At 44.0% G+C, this 24,596-nt stretch overlaps 2 protein-coding genes across 2 annotated transcripts; one reads left to right on the forward strand and one right to left on the reverse strand.

The window, feature by feature from the left end:
- The first annotated feature begins 10,375 nt into the window (after nt 1-10,375).
- Nucleotides 10,376-20,480, forward strand: DDX24 (DEAD-box helicase 24). Its single transcript, XM_072428184.1, has 9 exons — nt 10,376-10,538; nt 11,921-12,652; nt 13,280-13,663; nt 15,297-15,450; nt 16,182-16,697; nt 16,974-17,049; nt 17,850-18,038; nt 18,579-18,705; nt 20,193-20,480. The coding sequence occupies exons 2-9, from the start codon at nt 11,932-11,934 to the stop codon at nt 20,426-20,428; spliced, it is 2,403 nt and encodes an 800-aa protein (XP_072284285.1). The 5' UTR covers nt 10,376-10,538; nt 11,921-11,931; the 3' UTR covers nt 20,429-20,480.
- A 2,110-nt stretch (nt 20,481-22,590) lies between these two features.
- Nucleotides 22,591-24,575, reverse strand: OTUB2 (OTU deubiquitinase, ubiquitin aldehyde binding 2; the record flags this gene model as incomplete). The annotated part of the gene is given in 4 exon segments (XM_072428265.1): nt 22,591-22,962; nt 23,296-23,490; nt 23,772-23,856; nt 24,457-24,575. Coding segments are annotated over 4 exon segments (618 nt in total), but the record flags the coding sequence as incomplete, so codon positions are not given.
- Nucleotides 24,576-24,596: the final 21 nt, after the last annotated feature.

Consider the following 24,596-nt stretch of genomic DNA (forward strand, 5'->3'; position numbering starts at 1 on the left):
AGCCGGGGGAGGGGGAGGCACAAAGAACACACTGACTGAAAAGGGCACAGGAAATGAATTTGGGGGCACAGGGGCAGAAGGACGGGTTATAAATAAATGGAAGGTTACAAAGCAGGGCTGGGTGTTGGCATTAATTGGGCACCGATCTTGGCACCAAGGAATACACAGGGGCTCTTACTGATGGGGCACAGAGAATATTTATGGGAAAGTGAGCTACTGATGTGGGCACAGGTCCTGGTATTGGGGAACGGGCTGCTATTAGAGGAAAGGGATTTCTTAAATTGGTGCTTTAGGGGCAACACGTGCCAAACACAAGGACTGGCATGCAGGGGAGGGCAGTATTACTGACCTGATGGTGGTACAGGGGCACTAAGAATGCTGCAATATTTGGCACCGCAGGTGAAAGCAGAACTGGCACTTAGGTTATATAAGGAAGGGCATTGGCATGGCATTGGTATGGGGAAGATTCAGGGACCTATACAAGCTGGTAATGGACTGGTAGCATTGTGGAGGGCATAGGGGTATTACTATGAAGCAAAGGCCACAACAGAAGAGGGCACAAGGCCTTACTGAAGGACTCAGACTGGAACTAGATGAAAATAAAAGGGGGTTGTGGGTCCAAATTTGGGCACCAAGGGAGAGAAAGTGGTACACTAAACCTGGGGCATGGGATACTGATAAAGAGACTGGGCATGGAACCAACAGCCAGAGAAGACACAGGGCACAGGGGGCAGAGGGAACACGGGGCAGAAGGCACAGGGGGCAGAAGGGTTGCAGCGTAGGCCAAGCACTGGTCAAATGGGAAAGAAAGAGAAGGAATGAAAGGATCCTGGAAGAGGGGGCAGCAATAGGAAAAGGGGCACCGCTGTAAGGAATAAAGAAAGGGGGCTGGTGGAAATAGTGGAGGGCAAACAATGATCAGTCGTCAGTGAGTGCAGGGGCACAAAGGTTGGGCTAGTGGGGTAATAATGATAGGGGAAGGGGCACAGGGTATCAGTGCTGGAAGGAGGGGGTATTAGGGGCTGATGGCAGGGGGAGGGGTGAGGGGTGAGGGGCACGGAGTGTAGGGGCCCCCAGGGGGGCACAGCCGGAAGTGGTGCAGCCGGGCCCGGTGTGTCTATGCGGCTCTCAGTCTCCCGCTCGGGCTCCGGTAAGATCTCCGGGTGTCGGGTTTGGCGGAGCCTTCTTCCAGGTGTCCGTGTAGTGGAGGGGGCGGGGTCAGCGAATCCCGTCTCCATGGGAACGCATCGCTACCCCGCGGCGCAAACCATCACGTGACGTCACGTGCCTCCTACCTCGTGCCAGGATCTGGCGGTCCGCGGTCTTCTGTGTCCTCACCCGGTGCGGCCCGCCATACATACCTGAGCACCTGTCACCCCCTGGGGGAGGGGTTGGGAATTTGGGTGCCCCTTGTGTACACTTTGTCACATCTTCACCCATTAGGATTTCATTTCATGAACCTATAGTTTTGTTTTATTTTCAAAATGTACAAGTATCACCGGGCCCTAAAGTTCTGTCAGCCATGTACGCTGTGGACTATAGGGCGCCAGAACCTCAATGATGGCCCAATATGCCCCCTCCCCCTCCCTATGCCATCCCACTACCCAGCCATGGCCTAGAAATGTTCTCCGTTTATTTAAATAAAGCTAGGCATACAATTTTGTCTAAATTCCCAATTAATACCCCCAAATGAAAACGGATCAGAATTATCGGTCGTTCTGATGCCTTTCAGAAATCAATGAGAACGCTGCACGCCGCTTTCCATTGATGATATGATTTGATGATTTTATTACATTTAATGTCTAAATTTAATCTAAATACTTTTCTTTCTTTGCTTCCTGACCTGTAGACACAACAGGAAATGAGAAGAAATCTCTCCATGGGCGATCAGATGAGAGGTTCACCAACAAGGAAGCGGTATGAGTCCAGTGATGAACATGACAGGTTCTCTTTACCACACGTAGCATTAACATTCATTAATTCCTATGACCCCAAATATTAGGCCAAAAGCTGTCACATGACCAGTCAGGGGTGGAGTTTATGGTAACCCCTGCAGGTGCGTATTGCAGGATGAGGGGTGATGGGGGGAGGGAGCTCACCTGAAAAATGATGTTACCTGTAGCAGGTGATGCCACTCACCTAGGTACAGGTACAATCTGAGGGTGCTTTGGGGCTCATTGACTATGTCCAGAAAAACCTAAATAGGTCACATGACCAGGTGCTCCTCCAATTAGGAAGCTCTAGCTGCTTCATTCTGCAGAAAAGGGCAACGTGCGATCGGCTTTTATTTTTATTTTCACCTAAAACTTTTATTGAGTTCTATTTAGAATTGCTTTCACTCTAAATTCACCTCATTTTACCTATAATTCCCACATTTTCACATTGGATTTATTTAGAAAATATGTAAATTAATATTATTATTAAGAAACTGTAATTTTATAGCGCCACCATATTACGCAGCGCTGTACATTAAATAGGGGTTGCAAATGACAGACAGATACAGACACAGGAGGAGAGGATCCTGCCCCGAAGAGCTTACAATCTAGGAGGAGGGGGAAGTATCACACAATAGGAGGGGGATATGGAGTATTATTAGATTATTGGATGAATCTTGAGTGAAAACACTGAAAAAAAGAATCCATTGAGTTCTATCAATCTGAGCCAACCTCAGGGTCCCAGAGCTCATTGCAATGCATTATAAATGAGTGGATTGTTTTGTGAATGTCAAAAACTTCTTCCACTCATCCCTATCCCCCATATAGATAAGGAGCAGCACCGGGGGAGGTGTATGGGGGTGAATAGCAGCACCGGGGGAGGTGTATGGGGGTGAATAGCAGCACCGGGGGAGGTGTATGGGGGTGAATAGCAGCACCAGGGGAGGTGTATGGGGGTGAATCAGAACGCGGAGCACAGGGATCAGAACGCGGAGCACAGGGAGCAGAACGCGGAGCACAGGGATCAGAACGCGGAGCACAGGGATCAGAACGCGGAGCACAGGGAGCAGAACGCGGAGCACAGGGAGCAGAACGCGGAGCACAGGGAGCAGAACGCGGAGCACAGGGAGCAGAACACGGAGCACAGGGAGCAGAACACGGAGCACAGGGATCAGAACACGGAGCACAGGGATCAGAACACGGAGCACAGGGAGCAGAATGTGGAGCACAGGGAGCAGAACGTGGAGCACAGGGAGCAGAACGTGGAGCACAGGGAGCAGAACAGGGAGCAGAACATGGAGCACAGGGAGCAGAACATGGACCACAGGGAGCAGAACATGGACCACAGGGAGCAGAACATGGAGCACAGGGCACATCACAGCTTTGCCATTCTCCATTCAGGATTGCAGATGGCATATGGAGAATGAACATGGATGAAAGCGGGACCACCTATGAGAGGTAGTTGGTTCCTGACAAACCTGGTGAAGGATTCAGGTACAATAAAAGTTTGGGCCCTGCTGCATTGTCATTTATAATCCCCGTACAAAGGTTTTAGGCAGAGGAGACAAATGCTGTAAAGTGAAAACGCTGAATATATAAATTCTCCTTGTTTATTATGAATTTACAAAATGCAAAGTGAGCTAACCAAATTAAAATCAAACCAATTTTTGGTGTGACCTCGCTTTGCCTTCACTCAGTCAGGGATTTGGTAGGAATATAGCCAACCAATTCTATCACAAACGTGTGCTCTGATTGTCATTGGTATATGTAGGTTGTCATACAGCATGGCAAGGCTGAGCACAGCAACAAGACACAAGGTAGGTACTGCACCATCCAGGCAAAGATCTCAAAGCAGAGAGAGATTTCAAGAAGTGCTGTTCAAGTTCTTTTAAAAAAGCACATAAACAGGCAACGTTGGGCACTTGTGGCTGGTGAAAGCCACATCATGCTTTCTTTCCTTTAAAATCCGAAAATGTCCAGCAAAGCCATCAGCTCAGGACCGGCAGAAACCTGTGGGAGCCAGGGACACCCATCTACTCCCCATGGAAGCATTGGCCACCATACCTCCAATGTGCAAACAAGGCATGTGACTCAGCTATTGAGGAAAAGATAAGAACTGGGGTGGGAAAAATGGCGTCAGGGGCTCTGGTCTAATAAGTCAAAGTTTGTAATATTTGGCTGTACAGTAGACAGTTTGTTTGCTGGGGCAGAAAGCAGTACAATGATGAGAGTTAAGCTTGGTGGAGGTTGGGCTGCATTTCTGCAAAGGGAGTTGGGGATTTGGTCAGGATAAATGATGTCTTTTAATGCTGAGATATACAAGCAGGATCTTTTCTATCAGGGAGCCATCTGATTGGCCCCAAGTGTATTTTGGAGCAGGACAATGACCCCAAACATTCAGCCAATGTCACTAAGAACTATCTTCAGAGTAAAGAACAAGGGGTCCTGGACGTGATCTTATCACCACACAGAGCCCTGATCTCACCATCATGGCGTGTGCCGGGAAGCACATGAAAAGACAGAAGAAGGGTTTGAGGCCGCCGATATCCACAGATCTGAGGTTAGTTCTCCAACGTGTTTGGAACAACCTACCTGCTGAGCTCCTTTACAAACTGTTCAAGTGTATCCGGAACTGACAAGGGGGGTCACACCAAATACTGGTATGATTTAGACTTCTGTTCATCCCCTTTGCATTATTAAATGATACAAATAAACTAATAAACACTATGTAGATTTTAAACAGGAAGTTCATTGGTCAGTGATCGCTGAACAGATTGCAACAAATAACAGAATACGACATCCCAAAAATAGAATGGATATGTGCAGAAAAACGGGACTTTGAAGGCATATATAAAAAAAATGATTAATCATTTTTATTGGTACATCATGTTCAAATCAAAATATCAAGGTATTAGGCAGTGTCCTACAAAAGAGGCACTGCACTCCTATATTTCAAATATACAGACCCACAAGAAGTCTTTTTAAAATATCATCATATATAACATAGTGGGTACACTAGTAACAAGTCTCACTAAAAAAGGGCCAGTATATCATCAACGCGTTTTGCGGTATAACACCGCTTCTTCAGGATAAGGCTTAGTGAGAGACCTGAAATTCAACAAATACAATAGTGTATAGTGTAAAGATCTTGCAGAATATATATTATTTTATTTTGGATAAATTCTGCAAGATCTTTACTTTAAATTGGTGATGAAGATGTTAGGAGACGCTTATCTGACCAGCGATCCCATGCTATGCACTGCTGTGGTATCACTCCCTGTTTATTCTGTCCAGTGGTGTCACTTGCAGCAGCAAGGAGAACAAGGAAAATTGCAGCATCCCCTGCTTCCCTTTAGCTGTGCAGCCTGAGATTTATCTTCTCAGCATCCCCAGCACATATTCTGAGGCTGTGCGCAGCTGAAAGGGATTTTAGGAGCAGATTAGACCCTGGCTGCATTCTGCCCTGCCATTGGCTGCTGGGGCTTTATAACCTCTCTGCTCCCAGTCACCAATGCCTGCGGTAGTGTAAGTTTGCTGGCCTGCTGCTGGTTTGTTATTTCCTTGGATTTACAGTTGTCTGTTTCTGACCCTGCGATTGCATGCTGCCTGGACTGACCTTTGTCTGTGACCCCAACTCTAGTTTGTCTTTATCCTTGGATCCCTCGTCTGGTGGACAGATTACCCCTGTATGACCTCTGATTCTGTATTCTGGACTTACCTCTACTGAAATCTTGGTACTGCTGTATCTGTGGGCCCCAGGTCCTCTGCCAGTCCCCCCCAGACACTAAACCTTGCGCACAGAAGCCCTAGGGGTAACCATGTGCTGGGGTGGTGCAACTAGGCTGAGTGGGGGCTTGCTATAGTCGAAGAGTGCGGCATTAAATTGGGGGACTGGCGTCTGGCAAGCACCAGGGCCTTACCGATGATCTCTGCATCAAAGTCATCCAAGTTCATGAAATATTTTTTATCACTAAGCCCCAACCTCAGAAATATTACTGATTGCAAGGCAGGTCTTCTTGTCTAACATCAGTAATGGACCTCACAAATGTTCTTTTTGGCCAAATGAAACCCAAAATCCCTTAGAAAGTCTTCGTAGATAAAGCAGAGGCTCCTTAGATAGGATGGGGTTCAATTCTTCATTGATGGTTATGGAATGAGACGTCCATAGGCTTGGTGTGATGGTCAGGTGTCAACTGCAATCTCACAAATACGCAGAACGCAACAACGATATTCTTATGAAGATCTAAAATCACATTTGGATGCATTGACTATCCGGCAGCAACATTATTCCCTATTGAATGATTTTGGGAAGTTTCTTTTCTGCAGATAAATTGCTGCATATTTCTCTCTCCATCTTTTTATAAATCTTCTATATTTAGCTCTCATTTTCTGCGGCAGAATCTATGAACTTCATCAGTGAAGTGTGTCTGTTCTAGATGTTATTTTTGTATGAGCAATGTCTTTTCAAGGTTGCCGTCGTTCACTAAATATGGTTAAATATGATATTTCGGTGATAAATTGCCGGCCTGTGATGTCCTCTCAGGTTGGAATGGGTTGCTGAGAAATAATTTTGTCCCCAATGTAAAAACATTCAATTTGCTGTCACTATGGGGGAAATATCAACACATGGAATTCTGTGTCTAGGTGAACATTCCATAGACAGCTGTAACTATAAGTGGACTCCATGGAAACCATCAGTCCTTTAAAGTTTCCTACAAGTTGAAAGCCAAGTTTAGGTAAAATAGAACCAACCAATAAGAAAGGGCCAGGACTGGAGGAACATTATGGGAGAACCTGGGTGATCCAGCAAACCTTGAATAGATTAAAAACATTTGCCAACTAATAGTAAATTATTTTTAATAAATCCATTCCAGGATTGCTGGATCATCCAGGTTCACCCATGATAGTCTACCTTCTCTCGTCTTGGAGAGCTTTAACAAATCTGGCTCACATGTGGCCCCTAATATCACCATAGGGCCACACATAGTGAATCACACATCAGTGAATGTAATGCTACAGGAAGCTGACATACAACAGGAGATGGTAAGAGACTGCACACATGCAGTTAATGGAGACTGGGGACATGCTTGAAGGGACAGTCATAGGTGGAACATGGAGACTGCAAGAGATCCCTTAAACGTTGGCAGGACCAACACTCTTTGGGGGTGGGGAGGGTTCACAAATACCCTGGCACCCGCTCCGCTGGTTCTCCCAGTGATTGGCTGCTGATGGCAGGGAGGTGGCATTGGTAGTTTCATAGCTAGGATGGCAGGAGTGGAGGAAGCTTCAATGCCGGGGGCAGCATGGAGTGGGGGCACTCACAGCCCATGTAGTTCAGTGGGCAGGCAAAGACGTCCCAGACAGCTGAGAGAGCCAGAAAAAAGAACTCATGGTGAGTGGGCAGCAGTTGGCAGCTCGAAGTACCAATGCCTGATGTGGCAAACAGACGGTATTCGCACACGCTGCATCCTGTATATGGAGCCACCTTGTTATATTTCCAATGGGTGGTACCGGCGCCGGTCACAGCTTTCAACCAGAACCAAACCACCCAATAGACTACTATAGACATGAAATGAAGCAATTGCAATCCCTTATTCTGCAGGCGTGGTGCGGGTACACTGGGGCTTTTTAGAAGCTCCATGCAGCGTCCCACCCACCAATAGACTCGAAAGGGAATGGTTACTAGGAAGGAGTTGCAAATGTTCTGCAGGGCAGCAGATAATCCATAATCCTTTGCAACATGCAGCAATCGCTTCTCAACCAGGGGGCGCTGGGGGTTCCTGGGGCAATGAGCAGTTTAGCCCTCTCAGGTCAGTATAAGTGACACCAAGGATGTTTTTGGCTATCTGTAAGGGTGACATTCTTCCCACTGGCCACCATGGTAATATACAGTGATCTGTGGGAATAATAATCATAGAAGGGGGGTCCTGAAGACCATAATTTTAGCCCCCCCCCCCATTGAGAAAGTGTCGGCTGCACCAGAGTGATTCAGCAAAGGCCGCATGTTTGTGTCTCCCGGGGGCCCATGTTTATTCCCTAGGGGCCCGGTGCATTCATAATCAGTTAATTGCTCAGTTCGTCTCCGCCGAGCCGCTGCACACAATTCTAATCCAAATATACAAATGTTTCCGGCTTGTAGAACAATAAAGATTTGTCAGGCGATGCTCCCACCGGCCCCAATCTATATCCCAATCACACAGCCATAGAATTAGCTGTATGTATAATTACAGTCCGCGGTGGCAGGGCCCGGGGCCCCAGTTACCTTGGTGAGCTGCAGCTAACAAACACACCATATACAGTGGCGGGATCAGGTGATGACGCACAATGTCTTATTGTTTGCTATGAACCTGACAAACCCCGCCAGGCCCTCAGATATCTCACAGCTTTGGGGATTAAATAACCGAGATAAAAACCACCAAAATCCCTTCTATAAACATTGCTAACAAACCGCATTTCTGGGTGATTGGTCTGTTAGGGCAAAGTGACAGGTTCTCTTTAGAGCTGGAAGCCAACAAAGCTGATCTCTAAAATGTCATTGAAATAAATCCGCCAATACCCACGAAGGATATAAATCTGCTGTGTGTGCAACAAATGCATGATGATCACTGGGCATAGCCTGGTGCAGGGAGCAGAGCTGTGGGAGGGGCTTAACAGCTCCGCCCAATACATGCTGTCTGTAGAAAACTCCAAGAAGGGGCGGAGACAAGACCAGTCACTCTGTACAAAGAAAGACAGCAGCAGTGACCAGTCTTCATGACAGGAAGCTCCTACACAAAAACCAAATTTTACACCAGAATACTGCACAGATCACACGACGAGTCTGATTTATTACAGCGCCTCAAAATTGGAGAAAATTGACTATCATGGGAAAACCAGGGTGATCAACCTGGAATGGATTTCTTAAAAAGCATTTGACAAATGTTTTCCCTCCTGGACCAGATCTATTCCAGGTTTACTGGATCACCCAGGTTCTCCCGTCTTGGATGGCTTTCATAACTCATCTCCTATATTTTGGGACTGAGCAGCATGACGTGGCATAGCACAGTTCTTCTTTGAAAACTAAGACCAAGATGATTGACCCCCCCCCCCCCGGTCCATCCAGTCTACTTCCTATGGCTGCAGGACATCACCCCCACCCCGCTCACCTGGGGGGCTCATCATCATCATGGCCGTCCCTCAATACTTCTGTATAGACGTCACCGTATCAGCTGCGGCATTGTTTGGGGTCCAGCAATACTCATGTTGGCAATGGGCGGCTTCAAACATTTCCTGGAGATCTGCTGTACAATATTATGGGGTCACCAGGGAAGAGAAGGATATAAAGGACCCCAACTCCTCCCCCAGTGGGGGTATTCCCAATTTAATGTACAGCACTGCATTATGTGTTAGCACTATATAAATCCTGTATAATATTAATAATTCCTATTCACCCCAGTGAATGTGTCATGAACACAGCTTTGATACATTTATATTTATATGTATATATATATATATCTATATATGTTATATTATTTCCCTGTTCAGGATCAATATGAATATTTAAAGTATAAAGTGATTGTAGTTTTATGACAGCCAGGAAAATGGCTTTGTATGAGCCATGGTGGTTATATTGTAATTTATCATAGGGGGTACTATAGTGTCACTGCCCCCTGGTGGTGTCCTCATAGATCTGTATTATAAGAAATGGGATAGCAGGGCACTGCATTTATTTAATATTCATTGTTATTTCTTATCAATAAAACCCCAAATATTTTCACCCAAACAGATCCCAGGTGCATCCAGGTCAGCAGAGACACACCCCTATTTATTGTACAGCACTGCGTAATATGTTAGCGCTATATAAATCCTGTTTAATGATAATAATCTGGGTAGAAAAGTCTGCTCAATGCCAGCATCTTTAAAGAAGGCCCCTTACTTTCTATGGGGAAGCAGTGGTCTCTCTGTAGAGGTCTAACAGGCCCCCTGCTAAATTAGACTAATATAAGCGAATTATGGAAAACTCATGCTTATTGCTGATTGGAAAGCTCTAGCTATGATTAAGCTGGGGGGGGCATGTCAGACCCCTGCATAGATACCACTGCTTACCCATAACAGGCAATGTGCCTTCCCTGCAGCATTGTGCCAGGGGTTTATATTGTGATTATGTTTTTTTTGGTTTATTTCATACACAGAATTAAAGATTGTGATGGGAGAAGGGGGGATGGGGTAAAGGGGAGTTCAGCTTAAAGAGACCCTGTCACCAACTGAAACAAATTGCAGGAAAATGCACAGAACAAATCTATGAAATGCTTCTATTTTGCATTATTTCTATTATTAGCTATATAATAAAGCGTGGGTATATAAAATAAAGTTTGTTTAGTATTACTGGGAGACTGATGAAAAAATGACACTTTGCTGCCTCTGCTGCTCTGTTCTGCTCCAATGTTCGCGGTTAATAAAGTTTCTTTTGTCGCCGATTGATGACGTCACGCGAGTGATGGCGGCGCCCTGAGAACTGCATGTGGCTGAGCAGCAGATCGGTGGGAGAGTTCCAAGTATTTCACCGTCATATTTCGGGTCACTACGCCTGTATAGTTCGCTGAGAGGAGATTCGGGTCACTAAGGGTGAGTATATGAGTTGGTGACGTGTGTTCCTGTAATGAGATCTCCCCATAGAGAACCACAAGATCCAGCATGCTCAGAGCCATTGTGGTAGCTGTATTAGGTTTATAGTACTGAGAGGGATAAACAAAAAATCTTTCTGCTTCTCTAATACCCAGACCAGGATACATAAATAAATGTGCCATTTAAAGGAAACATCCAGGCTGCCATTGCTGAAGATGTTTTGTCTGGTGGTCATACAGCTGAGGATCAACGTGAAAGCCAGGCAGCTGCAATTATCTGGAAGGAGGCTGACTATGTCATTTTAATATTATTATTACCCCTCATTAAAGGATTTTATTTGATTGTTTTGTTTGTTATATCCAGAGGGAATCATCAGGGAAAAGAAGCAGTGATTGATATCTGATATTTTTGTGTGATGAGAAACCCCTTCCATACTATTACTGTATAGCACCATTGTCTTTATAACATGGGGGGCCCTGGAAATAACCTCCAGGTATTCAGGCCCCCCTTCTATAATTCCTATACCCACAGATCACAGTACAATATTGTGTGGGGTCAGTGGGAAGAATTCCTCTTACATGGCTGGCCAGTGGGAAGAATGTCACCCTTACAGATAGCCAAAAACATCATTGGGGTCACTTATACTGACCTGAGGGGTGCAAACTGCTCATTGCCCCAGGAACCCCCAGCAACCTCTGGAGGAGCCCTGGTTGGGAAAAATTCTTCCATACTAATAAAAATATAAAAACATTTTTAAAAATCCCCTGATGAAGCCCTCTAAATAACAAACTCTCTAAATAACAAACAACCGCTAAGTATTTGTTTTTATGTATGGGAATCATGTAACTACATTATTGTTGACCCTTTTGATTGATATCGTGAATTTATTAAAGTGTATTTGTTATCTGAAATTAGTTAGGGTATTACATTGGTGCCTAAGAAGAGCCTTCCTTCCTCATTTCTTCCTTTCTTCTCATATGTTTGGACTATATTTGTCAAGGCTCGGCACCACCCTTTCTCTATGGAGTTTAAACTATTATATGTTTCTTGGCTGCACTACTTTGCATTTTTCCTTCATACTAATAGGAACTGAGTTGTAAAATCTTAATATTAGTATATAGATGGGGGCAGAGGTCACATGTCATGTGCTCTGTGAACATGCTGGTAAAGTGACCACCGGGCTGTTTTTGGGTGATTACTGACGGTCTGGGTCACAATAACAGGGCTGCCAACCACCTACAGCTTCTTCCCACCCAGCTTATAAAAAAAAAAAATATGTTGAACTCTGCTTTCTATACTTACTTTATAACTTACAAAGTGCAGTTCCTCTTTAAACACTTTATGTAGAGTTGTAATGTAAATATTGTGTATTATAATTGCAGATTTATTAACCATGAAGCCAGGAAAAGTGAGGAAGACTGGCAAAGTGCCCTCCACGTTACGGCAGAAAGGCATCAAAGTATCTGGAAAATGGAAGCCGGTCTCGTTGGATCCGAGCCTTTTCAGTGACGGTAAAATGGAAGAGATTATATGCTTTGAGGAACTCACAGATTATAAACTAGTGAAATCATCAAAAGAATTAATAGCAACAGACAAAAAGCGGAAACGCAGGGCCAGCGAGGAAGATTTGGAGCAGGAGGATCATGGGAAAAGAAAGAAAAATAAAAAGAGCAAGAAAAAACTGGAGGTCAGGAAAGCAAAGGAGTCTGATGAGTCTGAGTTGGAGGAAATGTTTCTTGGTGGTGAAGATGATGAGGATCAGGAGGAAAGCATGAATGACGAGGCTGACATAGAATTACCCGTAGAGGAGACAGCCACTCAGGTGCCAAAAAAGAAAAAGAAGAAAAAAAAGCCAAAGAAGAAACCAACTGAGATTCAGGTGGAGCCGGTAGTCCCCAAAACCTTGAAGAAGACCAAGAACTGGGCCGCTGGCGCTTTGTCTGATGGTGCTGGTAAAAATGTAGATGTGTCAGCATGGAAAGACCTCTGTGTCCCTCAGCCAGTCCTGGAGGCGCTTAGCTATTTGGGATTTTCTGCTCCCACACCTATACAAGCATTGGCGCTGCCCTCAGCAATCCGTGACAAATTGGACATTCTGGGTGCAGCAGAGACAGGTATTTGTGACAAATAGTTTTCCCTCTTCTTATATTGAACAAGAGAACCTTTTATTCCAGTTAGTCATGTGACCACACTTCACTGCCGTGTGACACTTCTGGGTCTGTCACATACCATGGCTCCCATGGCCGCTGCAGGGGAAAATGCAGCCTCTATGAAGGACATGGTACCCAACACTCCCAGAAGTGTCAGATGGCAGCAGAGCCCAGAGCTGGGTTACACTTCTGTTTTTTCTTTCTTGTAGGGTCCCTTTACAACTTTATTTAGTAAAGCAGAAACTCTTCACAGATCGCCCACTCTGGCTGTTATGAAAATATCTATATGTTATAAAAAAAATATATTCCCTATTTAATGTACAGCGCTTTGTAACATATTGGCACTATTTAAAAACTGTTTAATAATAATAAAAATAATAATATTGTAATGTTTTCCCCAGAAAGTGTTTTAAGCTGGGTGGAAAGAAGCTGTAGGTGGGTGGCAGCCGCTGTTATGACCCTACTTTTCAGTAACCACCCAAACACAGCCAGGTGTTTACTGAAAAGTTCTGGGTGGTGCGCCCGGCTATAAGATTTCAGGGAGATCACTGTATTGGACTCTTTTCCAACCATATTTTTTTCTCTGTTTAGGAAGTGGTAAAACGTTGGCCTTTGCCATCCCAATGATCCACTCCATACTGGAATGGAGGAACTTGCAGGAGTCTGGTGTCACAGAGAAAGACACAGCTGAAAATGAGAAGCCTGAGATGGAGGCTGCAGAATCAGAAGACAACAAATGCCTTGACAACTCAGAGAATTATGAGGGGGACGATGAGGAGGATGAGACTGAGGAGTCCTCCACCTTGGGTTGTGTGAAGGTCGTAGAAGATGTTGACATTAATTTTAACTCCACCGCTTCTGAAAGTTCTGACGAGTGCTATAAGAAGAGACCGCTGCTTGGCCTTGTAGTCACACCTACCAGAGAGTTAGCCGTACAGGTGAAACATCATATTGACGCTGTAGCCAAATTCACAGGTGAGTTACTACTGTCTAAGTTTTTCCAAAGTGTGTTAACCCTCCTAGCAAGTGTGACTCGGGGTGCATTTACCATGAAAAAAGCGGGAATCCCGAGTCACACTCGGGGTCACTGAAAATCATTAAAAAAAACACTTACTTTGCTCCCTTGTCGTCCCCCGGCGTCCTGCTGGTCCTGGGGACACATCTTCTCTCTTTGATCTTCAGCCACGAATTGCAGAGACGATCTCCGGGGTTTCCCAGTGACGTCTTTGCATGCATCGGTGCAGGTGGGAGGCGGGAAATTCAAATAATAAAAAGACATCTTGATATAATATATATATCATTATATTATATATATTATACATGATACTGTACAGTTATATTATATGTTTCACTATTTTTTTTTAAAGATTTTTGTGTTTTTTTATTTAAAGTTTATGAAATATTGGAACATATTTTGGTGAGTTATGCCCTAGAATTATAGGCCTACAATGTAAAATAAATTTCCATGCAAAAAAAATGTAACACTTTGCTTAAAAAGATTCCTATTAGACTACAATAGAATTTTAGGACATTGAAAATAGACAAAGGCAAGCCAAGTCAATTGGACCATCTGTAGAAAGCAGCATGGGACAATCACAACATATAAAAACATTATAAGGGGATCCTTCAAAAGCCATTTTAAAGCTGAACTCCAGACCAAACATATGACTGCAGTATACATGTCCCAATGTTTCTTTTTCACTTTTTTTATAACGCGTCCTGTTTTTAGACTCCATTATTGCTCCTTGTAAGGCTCGACATTTCTTTTTTGCACACTTACCATACCATCAAGCTTTCTGAAAGTCTCTAGACTAGTCTTGGGGTTGCAACCTTTGTTTTTATAATACGAAATGCCATACAAGTGCAATATTATGTGTAATGGAGATAATGCCATATTCTGTCCCTATTATTGGTGCTCATGTTGTCACCTTCTTGAGCTATCTTGGACTAGATCCACTAGGATGAGATTAGGTTCCACCAGCTTGGTCCTCCCATATAGTAGCATACAATACATAGGTTTGTGGGCACCTTGACACCTATATGGGATTGTTGGATTTTTCATTTCAAAATATTAAATATTAGTATGAAGTTGATCTGTTTAACAGTCTCCACTCTCCTGGCTTTTCATGGCGTTTTATTATGGGGCAATAATATTTCCTTTAGGATAGATAATAATGTTTGTTAAGAAGACATGACTTATAATTGCCATTTTAACGCATTCCGAATGTGGTCAGTAGGAATGAGGTCAGGACTCGCAACAAACCCAGCAAACCTTGTCTTTATGTTGCTGAAATTATGCACTGCATATGGATCTGGAACAGGAAAGAATCTACCCTAAACTTTAGCACAACTATATAAAATGTTTTAATATGTTGTAGCATTGCATTTACCTTTCAGTGGATATAGCTAAACTCAATAATACCCTACACACTTTTGTCCAAATATTGCCATTATGATAATCAGGAATGCATCAATGGGACAAAGGGGACAACTATAGTCAAATAGCTTTTTTTTGCAGGAGGCTCTTGAGTTTTGTGTACATTATAAACCTGTAATCTATATATACAGACATAGTTGAATAAGCTTTATTCTTTTTATGTCACTTCAGGAATCAAAACCGCAATCGTGGTTGGTGGGATGGCCCCTCAGAAACAAGAGAGACTGTTAAACCGAAGACCAGAGATTGTTATTGCAACACCTGGACGTCTGTGGGAAATGATCAGGGAGAATCACCCTCATCTGTGTAACCTGCAACTGCTCAGGTAATATGAAATCTTATAGTAGATAGCGGTGTGCAAACATAGGTGAAAAATCATAGAAATGAAATGTTGAAATATCATAGAAGATCGCATCATGTAAAGGCAATGACAATGGACTGTAGAGAGATGTCCGGGTGCGATCAGCTGCCCCAAGGTGTCTGGGGAATGTTTCATAGACCTGTAAATTTAGCTTTGCCCAGCATGCAATGGTATGTCAGCAGAGAGGGTAGGAGGAGGTTGATTTATTGTTTATTACACAGGACGGCAGTGGGGTGTTTATTAGCCTTTGTATCCCCTCCTGCATGGTGTTAGCTGGTGGTATCTTCTGATGTCATTAGCATGAAGTCCAAATAGGCCTAAAAGGTTAGTTTAAAGGGGTGGGGTTTGATATGCTGCAGTGTGTTTGTTTTCCTATTTCCCCCCTGTAATATAGTTCCACTTCCTGTCCTTTACTGGGTGGCAATTCTGTCCTTTCTGCAGTAAAATTGCATGGCAGTGTTGTCATTTAACAACCTTAGTAGTTTTATATGAATTTTTTCAACCCCTTTTGATCATCACTTTTGTTAGACAGCTTGGCCTTCTTGTAAAGGTGAAGAAATATAGAAAGACATGAAATAAAATGAGAAATATGTATTTAAATACAGATGTTGGCCCTATAGAGTTGTTAGAATATTGCTGTAGTGCACTTTTACAGTTCTGCATGAATAAGTTGAGATTTGTGTCTTGGCACACAGGTGTCTTGTTATCGATGAAGCGGACCGGATGGTGGAGAAAGGCCACTATGCCGAGCTGAGCCAGCTACTGGAGATGCTGAGGGAGAATCGGTACAATCCCAAAAGACAAACCTTTGTGTTTTCTGCTACGCTGACCCTCATCCACCAGGCCCCCCTCCGCCTCCTGCAGAAAAAGAATTTTAAGAAGATGGATAAGGAAACCAAGCTTGAGAGCCTCATGGAGAAGGTTGGCATGAAAGGGAAGCCGAAAATCATTGACCTGACCAGGAAACAGGCCACGGTGGAGACCCTGACTGAAACCAGAATCCATTGCTCCACCGAAGAGAAGGATTTCTACCTTTACTACTTTCTGCTGCAATACCCTGGACGCACTATGGTCTTTGCCAACAGCATAGACTGTATCAAGAGGCTGACATCTCTTCTCACCATCTTAGATTGCAACCCGCTTCAATTGCACGCAAACATGCACCAAAAGCAAAGACTGAAGAACCTGGAGAGATTTGCAGAGAGAGAAAGGTAATGTTGGGTCTGTGGTGAGGGATCTCATACTTGAGGTAATGACACCCTGGGCTTACAAGAAGTTGATTAATTTATGCTACCTGTCAGTTATGTCCCATAAAGTACTGGATTCTGAGCATAGGCATTGTCTGCAGGGTGCAGTGCCAGTAAAAAATGTATGGCAGCTATCTACAGCGCAGATCAATTTTGCTGAATACAATGAAGTCTGTTTTTATGTTTATGCAGTTTTTGTTATGATGTTGAATTATTATCTCTGCTTTCGTGTCCTTACAGCTGTGTCCTCCTCACCACGGATGTGGCTGCTCGCGGTTTGGATATCCCCAATATCCAGCACGTTCTTCATTACCAGGTATGGAAGCTAGAGCAGCACTGAGCCATATTCTGGGCACCTATTGGATAATTATACCCCAGGAACAAAAATGTAATATTGTTGGAGTTTACCTATCCTTACATGTGATGGTTTGATCTAAGCAACTTTCCGAGGGGTCAAATTGTGAGGCGTTGGTGATTTGGATGGAATCATTTCCAAAATAACAGGTTGTGTAGGGTTTGCCTGGTATGCAAAAGTGGTCCAAGAAAGGTGAACCAGTGACAGGCTCACACAAATCTGAGGCTCACTGATGTGGAAAGCCAACCAGTCTCATCCCATCCCACAGAACAACTGCTGTACCACAGATTGCTTAAAACCCTGGCCGAGAGAAAAAGGTGTCAGAACACAAAATGCATTGGAGCTTGCTGCAAAGCTCCAGACAACTCTGATTGTCCATGCTGACCTGTCCACTGCACGTTAGCAATAAAAGTGGACCAATGGGCGAAGATTGCTTGTTCTGCAAAATCGCTGGCAAAGTCTGTATGACCTAAAGGATCCTAGTGCCAAATACTGCTGTACACCTTCAGGGTCTTTTGGCAGCATAGGGGGGCCTACACATTTTTAGGCAGGTGTTTTAATGTTTTGGTTGATCAATGTATAGCAACGCAAGTAAACTTTGTTTTTGGCTCATGAAACCTAAGGAAGCTCTCAAACAACATCTTCATTCTACTGTTCCCCAGTGGCAAATGAATCCTGAAACCACCCCCAGCCATGTATGACCACGGACACCTCCACTAAGTTTTTAAGGTATGGCTTTCTGACATCTCTATTGCTTTCAGGTACCGAGGACATCAGAAACCTACGTGCACCGCAGTGGAAGAACCGCTCGTGCCTCCAGCGATGGTCTTACGTTGCTTCTGATTGGACCAGATGACATGGTTAACTACAAGAAAATCTTCAGAACTCTGGAGAAGAATGACGAACTTCCATTTTTCCCTGTTGAATCCAAATGCATGGAAGGAATAAAGGTAGAAATTGTGACCTAACCCCTCCTCTCCCACAATCTGTAGGTGATAATTCTGCTGTAAGTTGCCTTGCACTCTTCACAGTTTGATAACTACTAGCCAATCACATGGAGCTGCTGCCTAAAAGATGTGGCTGTCATGCAGTCAAACAGAATTCTTAATAAAACAGTGAACCAAATGGGTATAGCAAAAGTATAAACGCTTCCAAGTTTGGTCTGGACGTTCACTTAGTGTGCACCTAATGCCTCTACAAACCAGAATACTACTTTGTAAAGTTAGCAGTGACGCCAACATAGTCTGTTCAATAAGCAGAGCTGTGGGGATCCTACAAATTCCCCTACTGCAGGCTGTCTGCAAAAAAACACAGAAGAGGGAAGGAAGCAAGAACAGGCTCCCTGCACATGGAGATCAATGACCGGTATATATCATAGGAAACTCTGGATTATTGCATCAAAGTTTACATCAGAGACTAAAATTTACATGGCTTTTATTATGAATTAATAATCATGGATCGTTTTCCCCTCTCCCCTTCTTTGTTCCCAGGAACGCGTTAATCTGGCCCGACAGATTGAGAAAATAGAATATTTCAACAGTAAAACAAAGCAGCAGAATTCCTGGCTCCAGCAGGCGGCCGAAGCTTTGGAACTGGATATTGATGACGATTTATTAGGTAAACTGCAAATGACGCTAAATAATGAAATCTGAATCTAACGTTGGATTGGTAGGATCCTGAAGCTGTATTATTGGTTCAGTATTTCAGGGCTGCCTTTCCAATCTCTAGATCAGATGTAAATGTAAACTCAATCACTGAAAACTCCTAAGGTTTTAAAATATAATTTGCAAAATAAAATGTTCCCTGGTGATCTTGCCATGAAGGACCTTGTACAAGGGCTTCATGTTATAGGGGGACAATGCTCTGTACAATGCAATGATGTGCGGTTGCTGCTGGGGTGCAGGTAACATTGTGGCAATTGTTTGATGCAAAGTTCATGTAATTTTTACAAAGACTGGGTTAGGTGGAAGGTGATATGATATTTGGCTATTCGTCATTTCTATTATTTTTTTATTATTATTTATTATTATTGTTTTATATATTAATATTTTTTTATTATTATTATTGGTTTATACATTATTTGTACAAACAAGAACCTTTGGGTTAAATTATTAAGATTTTTGTGCTCACTGTAAAATCCTTTTTTGAAGTCCATTAAAGGAAAGTGTTGGGGTATGTTGCTGCCTACAGGAGGATTGAACACCAGGAAAACACTGTAAATGACCCCAGCATAATCATACAGAGAGACTGGTAATGGAGATGCAAAGGTTTAACCATCAGCTCTGCCACAACTGTTATGGGGGGGACCCTGAACCATGGCCCTGTCTGCATCATACTACATGGCCACGCTCCAATGCTGCAGCCACCTCTCCAGGTTCTCTACAAAGCTGAGAGCAGCCTTCTTGGCCGACTTTGACTGAGCCACGTTTGGGAAAGCATTTCCAGAATAGCCACGCTCTGCCTACAGAGCAGACAGTGGATTTTTAGATACTTGGGGATGACCTGGAAAGGTGGCTGAGGGGGAGATTATAGTCTGTTTATTTTTTGGGTGGTGGGAGTCTTACCTTGAGAATCCAGACTTACCTTGCGAATCCAGTGCTACCAAGTTGTGCCCCTAACATCAGAAAAGGATATTATTCTGAGTACAAAAATCCTGTTTTCTTTCTTATCCATTGAAGATAGTTATTAATTTTTCATTCATTTGCGGTAAAGCAGTGTAATTGAGGGGTTACCGAGACCCCAAAAAGCTATCAAATCGGAGACTGACTGCAGCCCAAGCATTGGATAAGGCTTCAAAATCCTAGCTGAACTTGGAAAATGTGTGAACAGAAGACCAGGTGCCAGCTTTGCAGATTTAGGAAAAGGCCTGCTTGTAGTACGGAGGGCTGGAGTTTTTTTGTTTGCCATTATCCAATCCTCCTGTAGTGGGGCAGCATTACCTGAGCATAAAGACCTCCTGTGTCCTCTCAATGGATGTCAGAGAAATGTTATCATATTCTCAGTATAGCATTGTAATGTTTGTATACCTCCTACTGTCATTGCCTGGCACTTGTAGTTCCTCTCCATACCCATGATTGCTGACCGTTTCCTCTGATTATTTGTAGATCGGAAGCAGGATGAACAGGAGGACATGGCCAAGCAGAAAGCCTTGAAGTTCATGAAGAAGCAATTAAAGAGACTTTTATCCCAACCGATATTCAAACATGGCCTGAAAACCAAATATCCGACCAAGAGCGGGCAGCTCGTCCTCCCCGATCTCCCCATCACCAGAGCTGAGAGCGCCCTCCATACTCTGTCCAACCGCAAGGCCAAGAAACACAAGAAGAAGTCCCGAGCCTGAGCGCCATGTCTGTACTCTGTATATTCCAGATATAAATCTATCCTTTGTTTTACTCATCGTCTGATTTCTTCTGTGCAGAAATGAAAGGGTTACGAACCTCAAACCCCAATAAAGTCGCCCCTCTGCCTGCTGAATTTTTGTTTGGGGTGAAGGGGAAAGTAAAATTTCCTATCTCCAAACCCCCCCCTCCCCCCCTCCAACAACAACAGCGGTACAATTCTTTCAAATTGTCTATATTTTTTATATATGTGACCTAAAATTAGACGAAGAAAGCAAAGTTAAACAAAATTATCCAATGATATATCTGTGTGGCAAAAGTAAGTGAACCTCTCCGTGTTTGCTATGACCCCCTCATGTAGCAATGTAGCAATAAATGTGACTGAACGTTTGCAGTAATCAGTTCGGCACAGAGAGGAATTCCTCCATCCAGAACAGGTGGAGTTTCCTTACATGAACCACTTGCTTTATGTTTTTCCACAACATTTCATTTAGATTAAGGTCAGGGCTTTGGTCATTACAGAACATTTACTTTATTCTTATATTATTCTTTGGTAGTACGACTTCTATGTTTAGGATTGTTGTTGTCTTGCTGCATGACCCTCCTATCGGTATGGTTCAGAACGGATTGTTCCATCAATCGCTCTAAGGTCATTACAAAGCACAAGGGGGCGCTCTTTGCTTCTGGAGGAAAATAATCCAGATAAGGAAAGGATTCTTTTTCAGAGCACCTCCACCACCATGTTTCACAGATGGGATCTGAGTTCTTATACTGGAATGTAGTGTTTTTCTTTCTCCAAATGTAATGTTTCTCATTGAAGCCACCAAAAAGTTCTATTTTGGCTTTATCCATGGATATGACCTGTGGCTCTATAGGGGCTCTGGCAGGGTGCCCATTGCATAGAGATTTCCATGCTGGTGGTCTTAGCAATGGCTGGGAATTGCTGCTATATAGCATAAGAATGCATCCAATGTACACTGGATTTTTCCCTCTATCTGTAAGGTGCAGTCACCGCTTAAGATCAGAAAAGGTGGAAGACCAGTGACCCCACTTTTCCAGGTAATTAGTGGTTTCAAAATGGGGTCAGCATTGGCAGCAGCTGAAATATACCTAAAAACTGACTTTGCTGTCACCATCTCCAGAATACTCAACCCCTCCCCCCCCCCCTATGCTGATTCAGTGGCTTAGAACAGACCTGCCACTAATATGGGGGTCTGGCAATGCTGGCCAGTTCACCTTCCTAACCCCATTACCTTGGATTTATATAGCACCAACATATAATGCAGTGCTGTACAAGTTCCATACTCATATCACTAGCTATACCTCATTGGGTCTCACAATATTCTTACCTTGTACATGAATTAAGGCCAAGGAAAGCAAACATACAAACTCCATGCAGATAGTGTCCCAGCCAAAACTCAAACTTGAGACCTAGCGTTGCAAGAGTGCTACCTACTGATCCAACCATGCTACCCACATTCCATAATTAAGTGGCAAACTTAGCTGTAAAGTTTGAATTGTACTTACCTTCTATGTGTTATCACCGTCCTGGGAGGAGTTCTATGGAATGCAGAGCACAAAGAGCCTTCCCATGAGATTCAACCCACTCGGCTTTTCATGGGACTCTACCTGGAAGTACAGGGATGTCATCCTCATCCGGCTGCTAAGGGCAGAAGACGGGGGTTAGGTAAGTACCTTTCCTCTAGTAGGTGATTTGGGAAGGGGCCCAGCCAGTATAAGCAGATCTCACATTTGATTGGAAGGCACTTCACATATTTGCCAAAGCCCCGATTTGGGATGATCATACCGAATCAGCATTTTTACTTGGCTGGCTCCCTGAGGAACATGCAGGAGGAGCGGCTATGTAGTATATTGAGGTAAATAGTAATGGCCGCAGCTGTATTCCTTTGACATCATTTTCTTACTTTCAAACTTTGCCAAATAACTTGTAAGATGAAAATGTTTTACTCCCAATGTATTATTTTCCATCAGGGTCATTAAATTGTGCAGATTCTGTGGCTACTGCTCCGCCCCCTAGGAAGCATGGCACCACCCACGCTTAGTCCTCCCAGATCTTTAATCCCATCCCTCCCCTTTATAATAAAATCCCTAAAAAAATAAATCCTAAATTTGAACAAACAATTTAATTAGGAGGGGCCAGTAAAGGTAAAAAAATGAAAACTTTGTATTTAAGATGGGAAAGAGAACGTTTTGCCTTCTACCCAAACGCCCAATCCCAGTGCTGGTTTTAAGTCTCTTAATGCGAACTGATTGGCTGTCCAATTCCAGTTGTCTCTAGGAGTTTGTCGCCATGTGGTCACGGCTGTGCCTCCTGATCGCTTCGTCTGTACAGCACTGCATAATGGTCCTGTTTATACAATAGGTAGATGGAAGGGACGGCCCCCTCGGGGAAGATGTGCTGGTTTGTGGCATTGTCCTTGGAGTCCACATATTCCACCTGGAGGGGGATGGCGAGAGCCTGGGTCAGGGCGCTGATTTGGAGGTGGTCACACACGGCAGACAATGGCTCCACGTTCTGTAAATGAAAGAGCAGTGATTAAAGGGGAACCCTGCCAGCAACCACTCTGTCCCCATCAGGGAGATTAGCCCCCCACTTCCTGTGTGTGGTCACTAGACAGGAAGTAGATGAATTTGCCCCCCACTTCCTGTGTGTAAACACTAGACAGGAAGTAGATTAATATCTCCCAGGTCTGCTATTTTTGAATAATCCGGCCCATCTTCTAACAGATTGGAGAATTTATTGAACAGTGAGTGGCCTTTTCTTTTCTGCATTGAATACCCTCGCCCTAAGATTTAATATTGGCGGAATCGGGGAACATTCTAGCGCAAGTGATTTTCATGTACAGACCTGTATGCAGAAGTCTGAAACCAACAGCCCCTCCTCCACAAACGGCTGGTAGAAGTCGGCCCGGTTCCGGAGGAAGGCGGAGGTGATGAGTCTCAGGTAGAGGACGACGTTATCGGAGAGGAGCTGGTAATTGAACACTCTGATGAGTAAGGTTCCAGAACTGTCGCGCTCCGCCATATCTATAATGCTGAGGAACTGCAGTTAGTTTAATCTCATGAAATGAAATAATACAAAAAACACAAATATCACGAATCAATGTGCAGCATGGCCGCCTGAATATTTAGAATGAGACCATACATCTTACAATCTCCCGGGGCTACCGACCCATCAACAGCAAATTAACTTTCCCGTAAAGTAATCAGCCAGGAAAGGGGTGGGGCTTATTTACATTTTAGGTGAAAGCTGATTGGCTGGTGAGTATTTTGTCCTGGCAGTTCTGTATTGGACATCATATAAGTGGCGTCATGTGAACCTACAGCGTCGTGGCAGTGCTCAAACATTTCCTGCGGGAATCCGGCCGCCAGCAGCTCTTGCGAACTCTTCATTACTCGCTCTCTAAACCTGAACAAAAAAAACGCTGTCAGCTGATTGGTCGATTCAAAGCCCAAACTTCTGTCATGAACGTCCACTCTTCTCCAATTCTGTAACATGTAGAAAGTGGAGGAACTTTAAAGCTGTTGAAAAGCCGGGAGCTGGTTGTAAAGGTACAGAGCAGGCGGTGTTCCTATTGGCTGGTGGTTGTGATGGCGAAATAATGCTAAAACCCGCCCACGACAACCCAGCCAATGAGAACATTGCCTCCTATTCACCTATACAACAGGCTCCTATTCATTGTGAATCTAGGCTGTGGCTCAATGTGCACAGGTCAGTGAATGTCAAAGAAAGATCACCAAGCCACAGTACATTCACCATGCTAATATTCATTCTGTTTCAATAAAATTTTTTAAGGGGGGGGGATAAAACAAAAGGTGAATGGTATCTAAAGCCAATTTAGTTCCCTAGTTGTGAACAAACTGGAGAGAAGTTGAAAACCCCCCCCCCCCCAAAAGGTAATTTTCCTTCACTTCCTGTCCCAAAGGACACAACAGGAAATAAGAGGAACTCTCCACTATTACTTGTTAGGTGTCCCCATCAGATATTTCTTCTCTTGGCACTACTTACCTTAAAATCTCCTGCCGTTTCCCAAGCAGGGACTCCAGATAAGCGTAGGCCATTCCTCTGTAGAAGCAGCTGCCATCTGCACAGGTTTGGCGTACGGCGCAGTACGAGGACCGCAGTTCCTGCGTGAATAAAATGACACA

This window comes from Pyxicephalus adspersus, chromosome 12 (genome assembly GCF_032062135.1).
Source record: "Pyxicephalus adspersus chromosome 12, UCB_Pads_2.0, whole genome shotgun sequence".
Classification (NCBI taxonomy): Eukaryota; Metazoa; Chordata; class Amphibia; order Anura; family Pyxicephalidae; genus Pyxicephalus; species Pyxicephalus adspersus.